Genomic DNA, 15,591 nt, shown 5'->3' with positions numbered 1-15,591 from the left:
CCCCCTGCGCCCCCTCCTCCCCCTGCGCCCCCACGCGCGCTGGGGTCCCTGCCTCCGCCGCCCCTGTTTGCAAACTGCCCTCGCCGGGACCCCCCGCTCACCCCGGCCTGGTCCCCGCCCCTCCGCCCCCTCCTCTCTGGCCCGGCGGGAACCGAGGCTCCGGACCCCCGGCCCGCGGTGATCCCGAGCTGGCCCGGCCTCGGGCAGGGGGCTCCCCGCGCGGCCGGCCGTGTAGACCCCGCGGCTTTCGCCTTCTGCTGGCAAGAAACAAGTGCATTTCTGCGGAGCGGGTCGCCCTTGCGCTGGCGGCGGCTGTCTGTCTGTCTGTCTGTCCGTCCGTCACGTTGAATGCCGCGGGCTTCTGCTCAAGAGCTGTGGGTGCCCAGGACAGACATCTGGGGGGGGTGGCTGGGGGGCTGCCGGCACCCCTCTCTCCATCCCCAGGGAGAGGTGAGGACGCGCCGAGACCACGCAGAGCCAGTGCAAACAATCGCCCCCTCCTTTCCAGAAACGGACTAGGCCTGGGGTCCCGTCGGAGGCTGTTCGCAGGGACCGCTGCGGCGGCCTTGCCCTTTCCTGGCCCGCTCCCTCCCTCCCTCCCTGGTCCTCAGGAGGAGGGTGGAGGTGGCTGTCTGGGCACAAGGTTGGAACTCCGGACTGTGAGGACTGTGGAACTGCGTACACACCTGTGTGCTCCTTGTGCATGCACACTTGCCGCTCCTGGGGCTTGAACTCAGGGTCTGGGTGCTGCTGTCCCTTAGCTTTTTCTGCTCCAGGCTGGCACTCCACTACTTGTAGCCAGAGTTCCAACTTCTGGCTTGTGTGTGTGTTTCATTGGAGATAGTCCCACAGAGACTTTCCTACACAGACTGGGTTTAAACCATGATCCTGAGATCTCAGCTTCCCTTGAGTAGCTAGGGTGACAGGCATGCCGGCCCACCTCCACCCCCACCCCCCATCTAGGATGAGTTGAATATTCCTTTATTGCCGACTAGATGTGCCGGGATCTCTCCGAATATCCACAGATTCCGTGGCAAGGCCTTGTTCCTCTCTGTGCTAAGTGTCTGACTGCTAGGGGTCCACCCTTCTGGGTCACAGATGGGGATGAAGCCATCTCTGGGATCTTCAGCCCAGCCTGGTACTACCCACCTGCTGAGTGACTCAGTGTTGGTTGAGTAGAGTAGATCCGTGTCAGTCCTGTAGCCATATTTTCCCAGTCTGCTTCCTTAGCTTGCAAACGCTTATCTTTTCAGTTCAACAGAGTTAAATACATGTGCATATTGGTAGCAGGAACAGAATGGGGTGGGGCGGGGGGGTGAGGGGGAGGAGGGGGGAGGGGAGAAAGAGGTCAGTCCACTGCGGGGCTCTGACAACTAGGGGTCTACCTGTTGTGGGGGACCCCAAGATTTCCAGAAAGGACCTGGCTTATGGGTCAGAGGAGGGACTGAACCCCTGGAGAGCTGCTAAGGCTGCTTTGCTGAGAGGTGGGTGAGGAGAGACAGGGTCACAGAACCCCTTTGGCCATTTCCCGTGCCACTTTCCCCCACAGCAGTGGGTGTCACTGCCGTGGCCTCTGCTGGCAGGCTGGGAGTTCCCCTTTCTTTCTGGCTTTGTCGTTTAGGGAGGGGAGCTGTGTTTGGGGACGTGCTTCTGCGCTGTAAAAGGCTGTCCCAGGAACGGCAGCCTGGGGGAGGGGGGGGCTAGGGCGCTTATCCCCCTCCCCCCTGGCCCAGAATCCAGGGAGGGCTGTAATTCCCTGTGGGTGAGGGGGACCCGTCTTGCTCCTGGCTCCCAGAGTTTTATCTTTCCTACATAGACTCTGTCCTCTGGACGGCTCTTACCCAGAGAGTGTTTTCTAGAAGAGGTTAATTAATGCCTGCTAGGTTTTTTTTTGGGGGGGGAGGAGGAAGGATACCACTGGGTGGTGCAGGTTGCAGGGGAAAAGATGGGAGTTTATTTCAGATCCTGCCAGTGGTAGTGGGGAGATTTCAGCCTCCGCACCTGCTCAGGACAAGGCAGTTGTTGGGAGAAAGCCATTTATTTGCCTTTTGGCCAAAAGATTCCTCAGTGAAGGTGGGAGGGGTCACAGGGACAAGGAAGAAGTTAATGATTTAAAACAACCCTGTGGCCCAGAGCTGTCAGGCCAGTAATTCTAGCTCCTCTGGAGGCTGAAATCTGAGGACTGTCCTTTGAAGCCTGGCAAGAAAGTCGGGGAGACGCTTATCTCCAAATGATCACCAAAAACCCACAAGTGGAACTGAGACTCCAGCCCTGGAGCTCTTGCTGGGTAGGTGTTTTTCCCCTGGAGTCACACATCTACCCCTTTGGGGCTTTAGTTACTGTTCAGATGGGAGCTGTCATTTTTTTTGCCCAAGTCCTGCATCTGATCGTGATCTTCCTCTACCTAAGCTTCCTACACAGCTGGGGCCACCGGCACCCCACCACACCCAGCTAATCAGGTGAGATGAGGTCTCTCTAACTTTTTGTCCAGGTTGGCCTTGAATTACCAATCTCTACCTCCTGAGTGGCAGGGATTATAGATGTAAGCTATTGTGGGGTGTGTGGAGTGTGGGGGGACTCTCTTTGTTACAATCTATCTCCATCCCGGTTTCTACTGGAAACACAGACCCAAAAAGTCAAAGCTTGGGGCATTTGTGGTAGAAGGCCTTGGCATGGACTTGGTCGTTTTCTTTGTTTCCTTATTCTTTTTGGCTCCATTTCCAAAGTTTAAAAAAAAAATGCTGTCTTCTTGAGAAAGAAAGTGTATTTTAGGCGGTGGCTGACGTCAGCAGGCAGGCAGATCTAAGCAAGGCCGACTCAGCCTCATTCCCGAGTCTCTGGCGCCTCCTAAGTTCACAGTGTATGATTTTCGGATTTCTTTTGTGCCTCTTCCCCTGGTGTCTGCGGATGGTCTAGCCAGCGAGCTAGCAGCTGCCTTGCGGGTGCTGTTTTTTAACGATTCTGCTTACAGTGAGTAATTGCAGAGCGCTGTTCTTTTCACTGGCGTTTTTACTGGGGTTGCTGATTTAAGAAGGGGCGTTGGGCTTCTCAGCTGGATGCCGGACCTCCTACCTGATGCCCACAGGGTTTGTTCCCCCGCCCCGCCCTCCCCCCCACAGCACACACAGCTCCCATTCCTGCAGCATTGTCACTGCTCACCCAGGGGCCCGGTGTCTGGCAGGCCCCCCAGAGAACACCCAGCTCATTCCGGAAGGTTCAGCTTTTAGCCTAAGGATTCCTCCTCGCCCAGTTCCAGGAGCCCCGGGGAGCTTTATTTAGCAGGGCTGCTCACTGCTGATCAAACAAATCAAAGAACGTTTCTTGGCTGAAATACGGTAGGCATTTACGTTTTGCTTACACAAGGCCAAAAGGGCCTGTTCCTGACAGCATCACTGGTGGGGTGGCCGTCCTCTAAGAAGTGAGTAGGGAACTTGGGCTGCCAGGCTGAAAGGAAGGGACCAGGAGTAGGTTGTTGGAGTGGGGCTGGCAGGGGGGATTTTACAGGCCCAGGCTCAGAGGTGTTGAATTGCTGCCCTGGCCATTCCATTGGCCAGGGCTTAGGCACGTGATCACATCTCTGCCAGAGGTAGGCTGGGAAATGTAGTCCAGTGGCATGTCTAGGAAGAAGACAGGTGCATTCCCCTTCCAAAGCAGGTTTACCTTAGCAAGAAAAGAGGCATGGAGGACTGGGAAGGTGGCTCAGGGGTAGAGTGCTTGCCTTGCATGCATGAAGCGCTGAGTTCGATTCCTCAGCACCCCATAAGCAGAAAAAGCCGGAAGTAGTGCTGTGGCTCAAGCACTAGAGCACTAGTCTTGAGCTGAAGAGCTGAGGGGCAGTGCCCAGACCCAGAGTTCAGGCCCCACTACCGACAAAAAGGAAAGAAAAGAAAAGAGGCGTGGAGATGCCTTCAGGAGGCGCCGGGGCAGGGCTTCTCCATGTGGGTGTCCATACTGGTGCCCCACCTCCTTCCTTTCCTGTGTCTGCCCCCATGCCCCAAGGCTGGGGAAGTGGCCCAAGAGACAGGTGGGGACTGTGGTGTTGGTGGGGATGTGTGCCCTGGTGCTGATTTGGGAGGATATCGCCCCCAGAGGCAGGTGGCAGCTGAGCTGAGTTGAAGGTCGGGCAGGAGAGGTGAGCCCCAAGCCAGGAAAGGGGGTTGTGTGTGTGCACAGATGCTGAGTTAGCAGCAGAGGTGCTGGTGTCCCGAGAGCCGGAGCTGTTCTCAGCTCCCATGCAGGTCACCCCAGGAGCCGGGCCCGGCAGAGCCCGCGGGATGGTTTGGGCAGGGTCTCACGGAGGCTTGGCTGCAGCGTGGAGCTCTGCCGCGGCCGGCCGAGCAGGACAGGGCTGTGGGGAGGACTCTCACCTCTCACGCCCTGTCGAGAGCACCCCCCGCCCCGTTGTTGTCTGGTCCTTTGCCCAGGAATTACTCAGGCTGTAAGAATAGAGTCTGGCACTGTGGCACAGCGGCGTGGGGTTGGCGTGGAGAGCTGGAGCTGTCATCCCTGCCCGAAGATTTGGCAGCGAGACTTCTGATGGAACCCTGGCCGAGAGCCCTGGGGTGTAGCTCTGAACCCCGCTTTGTGGAACTAAGATGTGGAGTTCGGCCCTGCTTCCTTAGCCAGGGCCTGGGACTGCGTCACAATTCAGGTTCTTCCCCAAGTTAATATCTAGAGCAGTGCGCCCTGCGCTCTTCTTCCTTTCCATCGCTTTGTGTGCAGTTGATCTATGCCCCTAGCCCTCTGATTTAGGGGTTTTCTTGGGGGGGCAGGGCAGGGAGTAGGAAAAGTCTGACACTTTTTTCCAGGTGTAGCCTTGGATTGATACTTTCCTACCTTTGCCTGATTCGTAGCTACAACATCCAGCATCACTTGTTGGGATGAGGTCTTGTTAATGTCTATTTTTAGTGGGGGGGGGGGTGTGATGATCTTCCTACCTATGCCTCCCGAGTAGCTAGAATGATAGGTATGAATCTTTGAATCTAGCCAAAGTACATACACACAAAATTGTTTTGAGAGTGTGTTCTGGGATCTGAATCAGGAAACTGTTGGGTGCCCACATCTGGGTAGCTCCGTGGCAGGATGGCTTGTGCCAGCCTCCCCGCCCCCGCCCCCGCCCCCCTCCAGGAGTGAGAGCTGTTAACTGAACCGTGTTTCGAAGGCATGGTGTTCCTGCCCATGGGCAGTGGTAGAGGTCCCTCGAGTGTCTGGCTCCTGGTCTTGGAGGCCCGACAGGGAGCACAGGGTACCCAGGGCCCCCCTGTAGTGGGCTTCTTTAGACAGAATGCCACATGTGTAGCTATAGCTCCCATCCGTGCAAAACCCTGCTTCTGCGCGCAGTACAGGAAATGTACTGGCGCGCGTGTGCACATGTGCACATGTGTGAGGGCTAGGGCTTGAACTCAGGACCTGGTTAAGCTTATGTGCTCAGGGCGAGCACTCTACACTTGACCCACAGCGCCACTTCTGGTTTTCCAATGGTTCATTGGAGAGAAGAGTCTCACAGACTTTCCTTCCCTGGGCTGGCTTTGAACCCTGATCCTCAGATCTCAGACAGGCATGAGCCACTAGTGCCTGTTTTTTTTCAGACCCTTTTTCTATGCCATTTGCCTTTCTAGTTCTACAGCTGCGAATTGAAATCTCATCCACTCTCCTTGACGCTTAAGAAACTGTTAGTTTGATATAGTTTGCTTGCACAATAAAAATCTGAAAAGAAAATAGTAAGGGTTTTTTTTTTTTAAGTAGTCTAGTGGGAGGAAATCTATGCCAAGTGTGTGTTCCCCGCTCTGTGGGCATTCTTACTGCTGCTCTAGCTATTCTAAAATCAGGACACCGGTTTCAGATGTGGCTGCTGCTAAAACCTCAGAAAGTCAGATGGAACACACACTTCTTGCATAAGGCCAGAGAAAGTAACTGAAGAGCCCGCAAAAGTGAAGATCTTGGCTCCATGGCTTCGTTGTTGCTGACTCTCTCGCCCCAAGAAATCATCAGCTGCCTTCACAAGTTTAGCCTGGAATTAGAGAGAGAGACCCTCAAAGGAGGACGGTGGTTGGAACTTGTACTTGACAAATAAAAAAAAATGTAAAGCTATTTCATGGGTTTAAAAAATACAGAAGCTAGGCTGGGTGTTAACTCGCACCCAGCTGCACTGCAGATTGAGATTGAAGGGGTTGAAGTTCAAGGCTAGCTTAAGGAAAAAGCAAAACAACCCCATCTCAATAAGCTTGTATGGTAGTATATGCCTGCAGTACTGTCTACACAGGAGTCAGAGGAAGGAGGATCTCATTCTGAGGTTGGGCCTTCAACTTTATCTTAAAAACAGGTAACGCAATTACTAAAAACAAAACAAAACCTAAAGAAAAAAATAAAACTAAGTTAAGCCAGGCATCAGTGGCTCACTTCTGTAATCCTAGCTACTCAGAAGTGAGGCTGAAGCCGGATGCTGGTGGCTCACGCCTGTCATCCTAGCTACTCAGGAGGCTGAGATCTGAGGATCACGGTTCAAAGCCAGCCCGGGAAGAAAGAGACACTCTTTTATCTCCAATAAAACCATTAGAAAACCCGGAGTGGTGTTGTGGCTCAAGCGGTAGAGCGCTCGCCTTGAGCTGAAGAGCACAGGGATAGCGCCCAAGCCGGGTTCAAGCCTCATGACCGGCCAAAAAAAAAAAAAAAAGTGAGGCTGAGTTTGAAGCCAGGAAAGTCAACAAGACTCTTATCTCTAATAAACTACTCAGAAAAAGCCAGAAGTGGAATTGTGGCTCAAGTGGTGGAGCACTAACCTTGAGCAAAAAAGCTCCGGGACAACACCTAGGCCCTGAGTTCAAGCCCCAGGGGTGGCACAAAATAAATAAGTTTAAGGGCCTGGCTCAAGAGGTAGAGCACCCGCTGGCTAGCAAGTACCAAGACCCTGAGTCCAACCCCTTCCCCCCACCCCTCATCCCCTGCCCTGTATTGCCAAAAACAAAAATCACAACTCTGCAGGTTATTAGCCTGAAATTCTTTTTGGAAGGAAGCGATAGGGAAGCGGTCCATGCTGCGTAGTTTGCAAACCATGTCAGATTTGGAATTGAAGGCCAGTTAGCTTCTGAGCGAGCCACGCACTGCTGAGTCTTAACCCTGTCATCGTGACTCCACATGCTTCGATGGCTGCTGCAGCTCCACACCGGAGCTGGAGGGCAAGGCTAGGATAATGGTTCGGTGGACACAGGCGGGCCTCTGTGCAGCTCCTAACAGAACCTCAGTTCTATTCAGGCCTCCTTTGTTCATCCTTCCCACCTGGGCCTCTGCCAGGAGGTAAAAGCAGTCTTGATAGGGTTCACTTGGTGGTGCTGCTGCTGCTCCAGGCCTGGTCTGTGATTGACATGGGCCTGGGTGCCCGGGCCAGAGAGCCCCTGGGAGAAGGGCAGGATGGTCCCTTCCACCTCCACCTCCCACCACGGTAGCAAGGACACTGGGGGGCGTGGCCGCCATCGGGTGCCCTGAGACAAGCAACCTGGGGTAGGACAGGTTGTGGAGAGTGCAGGCAATGGAAGGAAGGATCTTGGCTTCCCAGTGTGTGTGTGTGTGTGTGTGTGTGTGTGTGTGTGTGTGTGTGTGTGTGTGTGTGTGTGTGTGTGTGTGTGTGTGTGTGTGTGTGTGTGTGTTTAGGAGTTAATTGGAGATTAAGAGTCTCATGGACTTTTCTGCCCAGGTTGGCTTAGAACTTTGATCCTTAGATCTCAGCCTTCCCAGTAGCTGGGATTACAGTCTTGAGTCACCAGCCCCCAGCCTCCAGCGAAGTCTTTGAGTCCCTGAATGACCCCACTTGGAGGCGTGCTTCTAAGCTGCGTGGCTTGTTCAGGAGAATGTCAGGGAGGTCTCTGGGTTAACCGGGGTTTTTCTGTCACCTCCTGCCCCATCATCTTCCCAGACATGTATATAAGAACAAATAGCGGAGTTCACAAAGAACAAAGGCTCCTGTGATGGAGTTCTCATTCTTGTCTTATCTAAGTGTGGCGTCCAGTCCGTTGAATCAAGGCCCCGCCAGGGCTGCCTGGGCAGCTCAGAGTGCGCCTGTAACCACCCCAAGCACACGCACGCTCTATGAGAATGATCGTGTCCAGTAGCCGAGCTGGTCTGGCTGCCTTAACAGAAGCAAAAGAATGACGCTTCAGGAAGGTCACAGAGTTGGTTGTCTTCCAAAGCAATCGGAGCCAGTGGGCCAACAGGAAATGGGTATCATCCAGCGTTCCTGACCCTCATCATCAGCTCAGTGCTTAGGAGGAAAGGGGAAGAGAGGTCAGGATGGGAGCTGGGCTCTGGTGCTCACGCCTGTAATCCTAGCTACTCCCCCAGGCAGGAAAGTCCGTGAGACCCTCATTTCCAATGAACCACCAGAAGTGGCGCTGTGACTCAAGTGGTAGAACACCAGCCCTGAGCTCAAAAGCTTAGGGAGAGTGTCCAAATTCAAGCCCCAGGACTAACACACACACACACACACACACGCCAACGGCTCAGACTTTGTGGAGACTTCTAGTCACTTGCATTAAAAACAAAACAAAACAAAAAAACCCATGCCATTGGCATGTTCCTTTTCCATTCAGAAGCAGTGTCTACCACAGTGTAGTGGGAACTGCGCATTCACTTGGACTCTTTTCAAGATTGGGCTCTAAAATGTTTCCTTGAGCCGCTCAGCTTTACTGTGGGGCTCACTGGAGTTAGCTGGGTTTTCTGTTGGTCTGTGTGTCAGCGGGAACTCAAAGCGCTTGTCAGAGTCCCGAGTTTGAGGTCTTAACTGTGTGAGTTTGGCACAGGGACCAGTGACACCATGCCTGGCTGGCATCTGAGGATGGAGCACCCCTCCAGGTCCAGCCTGGAGTTGGGAAAGCAGTGTCCCCACGAGTGTTTGGGGCAAACAGATGTCTGGGGGTGAAGGGCCTGAGGAGGATGGCGCCGGTGGCTCCCGCCTGTCATCCCAGCTACTCAGGAGGCTGAGATCTGAAGATCATGGTTCAAAGCCAGCCGAGGTAGGAAAGTCCACGAGACTCTTATCTCCAGTGAACCACCAGAAAACTGGAAAAGTGGCGCTGTGGCTCAAAGTGGTAGAGTGCTCGCCTTGAGCAAAAGAGCTGAGGGATGGCGCCCAGGTCCTGAGTTCAAGTCCCGGGACCGACATACAGAAAGAGTCTAAAAGAGGACCACCCAGAAACCCAGGAGAGGGAGCGAGGGCATCGAATGTCCGTAATTCATCAAATGAAAAATTACAGTCAGGGGCTGGGAAGGTGGCTCAGTGGTAGAGCGCTTGCTTTGCATGCCTGAGGCCCTGGGTTCGATTCCTCAGCACCACATAAGCAAAAAGAAAAAAGCCGGAAGTGGCGCTGTGGCTCAAGTGGTAGAGCGCTAGCCTTGAGCTGAAGAGCTGAGGGACAGCGCCCAGGCCCAGAGTTCTGGCCCCACGACCGGACCCCCCCCCAAAAAAAAGAAAAATTACAGTCAGGCAGAAATGACAGGAGTCCAAATATCGGCAGTGGTTTAAGCAGCACTAACACCAGCCCAGCCATCTGGCTCCCCGGCTCCACCCTCCTTGTTTTTTACATCTAGACCTAAATATAGACACTTTCCCCCAAAAAAGTATGAGGCGGATTGAAGAACCATGGACACTGAGCAGAGACCGGCCCATGCCGCCTGCTGGCGGGAGAGACCCGATCCGATCCCATCGAACTTCCCGGCCAGGAGGGCCAGCAGCCCCCGGCTTTCAGTCAGCTCACCTTGTGCTTCTCCCACGAAGCTCCCGGCACTGAAGCTGGCTGAGACACAGCAGCTGGTGTCCTTGCTTGCCATGGGCCTGTGGAGTGCTGGCCGGTTCCTCATGGTATGGGGAGAAGACTTCACTAGGAGCCATCCGCCGGCGCTGGGCTGGGGCTGCGTGCTCTGGGCGGCTCCATTCACCTGGCCGGCTGTCCAGCAAGCTGGTTGTTTGAAAAGAGCCCCTTCCGGGGCTGCTTGCTGGGTTCCAGCACACCAGCCCGCCCCCCTCTCATGCAGCCTCAGTAGTCTAGGAGTAGCAACACAAAATGAGCCCCACAGCTGGGCGCTGATGGCTCACGCCTGTCATCCTAGCTACTCAGGAGGCTGAGGTCTGAGGATGGAGGTTCAAAGCCAGCCAGGACAGGAAAGTCCCTGAAACTCTTATCTCTAAGAACCACCCAAGAACCGGAAGTGGTGCATGGATCAAAGTGGTAGAGCGCTCGCCTGGAGCTGAAAAGCTGAGGGACAGCGCCCAGGCCCAGAGTTCAAGCCCCATGGCTAACCAACGGAAAAAAAAAAAAAAACAAGAAGACAAGCCCCCATGCATATAAGTCTTACTGTTGCAGGATCTTCTCCCCATCAGCTGGCTCACTGTAAAGGGATCAGCAAGGTGGACACAGTGGCACCGGCTACGTAAGAATGTCAGTGGCGACCGTCACCGCCTAAGCGGAGGAGGGAGGTCTGGAACCTGTGGATCTGGAGGATCATAATTAGAGTCAGGGGACTGAAGGTATAAAGGCAGAAGGCCCTATCCTTGTGAGCCAATCCCTGTGAAGACTTCATTGTCAGGCATATTGTAAATGCTCAATAAACAGGCCTCCGACTTTTCTGTGGAAATGGCATGTCTATGAGTCGTTGGTGATGATCACAGGTGAACACAGCACTCGAGAACTGTTCTCTTCCTGTGGGAGCGATGACACTTGGACTTAGCAGAGGGCAAAGGTAGAAAACATGTTAACTGAGAGCTGGGCGCTGGTGGCTCACGCCTGTAATCCTAGCTACTCAGGAGGCTGAGATCTGAGGATCGAGGTTCAAAGCCAGCCCGGACAGGAGAGACCGTGAGACTCCTATCTCCAATAAACCACCAGAAAGCTGGAAGTGGCACTGTAGCTCAAGTGGTAGTGAGCTGCCTTGAGCTGAAGAGCTGAGGGACAGCGCCCAGGCCCAGAGTTCAAGCCCCACAGCCGACAAAAAAAAAGAAAAAAGAAAACATGTTAACTGTCCTCAGGGTTGGGGATCCCTGCCTCTTGTCAGGGGCGGGAAGGAGATAGGCTAACTGGACGGTGTTCAGCTGATTGCTTCAGGTCGATTGCTTTCTCTCCCCCCTGAATACTTTTGTCATTGTTGTTCTTCACTTCTGCTCTTTTGGCAGGACGGGCGCGCGCTTTGAGGTGAAACCATGAGGAGAAAGTAGAACAGAACAATAATGCTTTTCCGCAATCGCTTCTTGCTGCTGCTGGCCCTGGCTGCCCTGCTCGCGTTCCTGAGCCTCAGCCTGCAGTTCTGTGAGTCCAGCGGGGGGCGCAAGCGCGGGCCCTGGCGTGGGAAACAGAGGCCCCCAAGCCTTCGCTTCTGGAAAGAACAGACATCTGAACACCAAGGCGGGGGGGCGGGGGGGGGATGTTATCAGTGCTCACGGAGGATGGTTGCAGCAGGAGTCTTAAACTACAGAGCGAAGTTCTGGTCTGCTCTGCCCTCCTGGTTGTGAGGATAAAGCCCAGGCCTCTCCCCACGCATTCTACCTCTGCACAGATTCCGAAAACGGCCTGGTGATTGCCAGGCTCTTTCTTTTTTCTTGTTTTAGTACTGAGATTTTTTAACTCAAGGCCTCACACTTGCTAGGCTGGTGATCTGCCGCTGAACCGTGCCTCCCTCCAGCTGTGCTTTTTTTGCTGCTTTGTTTTTCGTTTTTTTTTTTTGAGACCTCAGTCTCCCTTCCCGCCTGGGTATGTGCTTGAGCTGGTGATCGGCTTCCAGTTAGAGCTGGGATGACAGTGGACAGGCCCCACATTCAGCTTCCCTCTACCGTGACAAGAATCTCACAGACTTTTCCTGCCCAAGCTGGCCTGGATTTGCAATCCTCCTTCTCTCAGCCTCCCGAGTAGCTAGGATTACAGAGTGACCCACCCGCACCCAGCTTCTAAGGTAGAGAGGGACCTTGAGCCACCCACAGCCCACAGACCGTGGGCCCCCGGCTGGCTGCTCCTTGAGGGTTGTGGGTATGTGTTTTATGTTCAGTCTTTCAGGACTAGAGTCTCTGAGGTCGGGTCAGGAAGATGGGTCACCAGTACTGACCTTCCCCTAGGCCAAAGTTCACCCCGTGAACCTCTCCCCATCCAGCCTCCTTCACCCAGACCTCCGAGCTCAGCTGCCTCTCAAATCTGTGCTGTCCCCATGCATACATCCCTCCTGGTCCCTGGATGGGTGAAGCCCTCAGCGGTGGCTGGCCACGGTGCCCTGTGGCCCACCCCTCCCGCCTCCGCCTGGGGCGCTGCCCCTTCCTCCCGGCCATGCCTGCAGCTTCTCCTCCAGGAACATCATGGCTCCCAAAGGTTCCGTGCGTCAGGGCTGTGCGTCAGGGCCTCCCGCCCCCCTTCCACTAGCCCCACAGAGTCTGCCCCCCGTCGGGGTGGAGTGGAGGCAGCATGTCCTGGGTCCCTCTATTTCCCAGAAGTCCTTGCTGCTCTAGCTCATGGCGGCCATCTCCTGGATGTTGGTTCAATGAATGCATCTCAACCTGTTCTTCAATGCAGGCTGAGCCTACTTCCCCTTCTTCTGTTGCTGTGCACTTGAGGCTGAGAAAGTGTCTGCGATGCTAGGAATCTTCTTGTCTCTGCTGTCACCCGCCTCCTGTTTCACCATCTCACCCCGATGGGTAGGAGACAAAGGCTTGGCACCCATCACTGCCCGGGACAGCTCTGTGGGGAGGTAGCCTTTCTGTCTCAGGTCGGGTGACAGAGACAGAGATGCAGGTGACCCATGAGTCAGTGATGGTGAGGCTCAGGTGGGATGGGCACTGGGCAGTGGAGGAGGTGGTGTGAAATGTAGACGGCTCACAGCCAAGCTTCCTGACTCCAGGCACAACCAAGAGTCACGTGCCGGGCTGTTCTAATGGTGACGAGAACTAAAAATCCTCATCTCAGGTGGGGCGCCCGTGGCTCACACCTATAATCCTAGCTACTCAGGAGGCTGAGTGCTGAGGATCACAGTTCAAAGCCAGCCCAGGCAGCAAAGCTGGTGAGATGAACCATCAGAAAAGAAAACCGGAAGTGGAGTTGTGGGCTCAAAGTGGTAGAGTGCTAGCCTTGAGGAAAAAAAAAAAAAAGAGCTCAGCACTCAGGCCCTGAGTTCAAGTCCCACAAGTGATTAACCCCCCCCTCCACAAAAAAATAATCCTGGGGCTGGGAAGGTGGCTCAGTGGTAGAGCACTTGCCTTGCATGCCTAAGGCCCTGGGTTCGATTCCTCAGCCCCACATAAGCAAAAAGAAAAAAGCTGGAAGTGGCGCTGTGGCTCAAGTGGTAGAGCGCTAGCCTTGAGCTGAAGAGCTGAGGACAGTGCCCAGGCCCAGAGTTCAGGCCCCATGACTGGACCCAAAAATAAATAAATAAATAATCCTCATCTCATCCTTCCAGAATTTGGAAAAAGAGGTCAAGAGAAGCAGACATATGAGGTTTAAAAATATTTCAGGTGGTTAATGAACTGTTCAACAGGAATCTTTTATCCCACACCCTCCCCCCCTCCCCAAAAAAACGTGGTTTGACGTTCAGTAGTTTAGTTGTGTGTAGCTTTGCACTGGACATTTTCCATGCTTCGGGCAGTGAAGGGAGTCACCAGCACTAAGTTCTCCCCTGAGACCCCGGCCGCCCCGAGGGACATAGGTGGATGTGTCCGCAGCGGCACTGCTGCAGAAGCGCACACCGTGCCACTGAATGGCCTTGTGTGTCTTTGCTTATATAACGCCTCTGAAAGTACCTCTGTCTGAGGAGAGCTTTTTTTTTTAGGAAAGAATTTGCAGGGTTAGGTGAGGCTGGCGGGAGCTGAGCTGGTCATTCTTGTCCCAATAGTTTAGGACGGCGAGAGACCAAGAAATGCATGTTCTTTCTGCTCTCCTGCTTCTAGGTAAAGTGTAACTTCCTCTTTTTTTTCTTCCCATTTCTGTAGAAATTTCGAGTTCAGTTGCCTCCTTTCAAATTGCTCTATTCATTACACTTATTATGATTTTTTAAAACCACTCATTCATAATGTAACATCTTTTTTCTTCTTTGTGCTGAAATATATGGACTTCTTCATTTCTCTTGACAGTGTTCAATGCCAACTGGCACTGATAGTAAGGAATATCTGAGCAGTATCAAATACAACTTGCTTTTCTCATGTGTTCAGTCAACAGTATGGTTTTGTTCTTCTGGGATGAATGTGGATTTTATTTCATCTGATTGGTAGTTGTTTTTGTTTTTGTTTCTTTTTTCTGTTGCTATTTGAATACACAAAGGCTATGACCAGGGTTACGATTCAGTAATCAAGTCTTTGAAATCAGCACATTTCTTCTTCTGGGCAGAGAAATGCGTGTGGTGAACCCAGGCATTTTTATTAAGTGCCATTATCTGTGCTTACCGTGGCTTACCGTGGGCTAATTGCATTTAATGAACTATCTTCTGTTTCGTGCTTCCGAGCTCTGCGTGTTGTTGTTGTTGAAGAATGTACAAGTGAAAGGCGGCTGCCCAGGCCAGGGGAGAGAGCCAGGGCGGTGGGGAAAGACAGATGGATGCTGTATCGTTATTTGGGGTTTCTGCTTTTTGGGCTCTTTTGCAATCACGACTTCCCTGCTGGCCCCCTGCCGGCATTTCTTTTTCTTTTTTTGTTGGTCTTGGGTCTTAAACTCTGGGCCTGGGTGCTGTCCCGCAGCTCTTCAGCTCATGACTGGCACTCTACCACTTGAGCCACCACAGCACCACTTCCGGTTTTCTGAGTGGTTTATTAGAGATCAGAGTCTCACGGACTTTCCTGCCTGGGCTGGCTTTGAACTGTGATCCTCAGATCTCAGCCTCCTGAGTAGCTAGGCTGACAGGCGTGAGCCGCCAGCACCCAGCCCCCGGCATTTCTTCAATGCTTGTTCTGTGCTGGTCTCTCTATGTTCTGCTGGCATGGCCCACATGGGGGCATTGGGCATGTAGGCTGTGAGAAGGTGGCCCTCCCCACCCAAGAGCCTGGGGGTTTGCTGCTGCTTCCTAACACAGACTTGATGGTCACCGTGGTTTGAGACCTTTAGGGAAGCCCTGGGCTCGGGGAAACTTTTCTTCCATAAAATGATTGTTGTTCCACTATACAGAAAGAGACTTCTGGGAAAACTCTTGGCTCATGGAAGCCTCTGTTTCTTCTTCTGTAAAAGGATCGGTTGGTGGTGTTGTGCAACATTGGTGTAAGGGCAGAAAGTTTCAGGAAACCTCTTGATCCATATGGACGCATAGCTCACATAAATTTATTTTTTTTTATAAATTTATTTTTTTAATTTTAATTTTATTCATTTTTTATTTGCCGGTACTAGGCTTGAACTTGGGGCCTGAGCACTGTCCCTGAGCTTTTTTTTTTTTTTTTTTTTTTACTCAAGGCTAGCATGCAACCACGTGAGCCATAGCTCCACTTCTGGCTTTTTGGTACTTAATGGAGATAAGAATCTCATGGACTTTCTTGCCTGGGTTGGCTTCGAACCACGATCCTCAGATTTGAGCCTCCTGAGAAGCTAGGATGACAGGCGTGAGCCTCTGGTGAACAGCTCCTCACAGAAGCCTTTCTTTTTTTTTTTTTTT

At 53.2% G+C, this 15,591-nt stretch overlaps 1 protein-coding gene across 1 annotated transcript in view; it reads left to right on the top strand.

The window, feature by feature from the left end:
• The first annotated feature begins 2,211 nt into the window (after positions 1-2,211).
• The window catches only part of Pxylp1 (2-phosphoxylose phosphatase 1), a 21,768-nt gene continuing 8,388 nt past the window's right edge, over positions 2,212-15,591 (top strand). Inside the window, exons 1-2 of the mRNA XM_013029901.1 lie at positions 2,212-2,287; positions 11,159-11,291. Of these exons, the coding sequence (XP_012885355.1) occupies positions 11,213-11,291 (79 nt within the window). The 5' untranslated portion in view covers positions 2,212-2,287; positions 11,159-11,212. The remainder of the gene's footprint in view (positions 2,288-11,158; positions 11,292-15,591) is intronic.

Source organism: Dipodomys ordii, unplaced genomic scaffold, assembly GCF_000151885.1.
Source record: "Dipodomys ordii isolate 6190 unplaced genomic scaffold, Dord_2.0 Scaffold124, whole genome shotgun sequence".
NCBI lineage: Eukaryota > Metazoa > Chordata > Mammalia > Rodentia > Heteromyidae > Dipodomys > Dipodomys ordii.
Note: the sequence above shows the minus strand (reverse complement) of the source record. Positions and strands in the feature narration are given on the sequence as shown.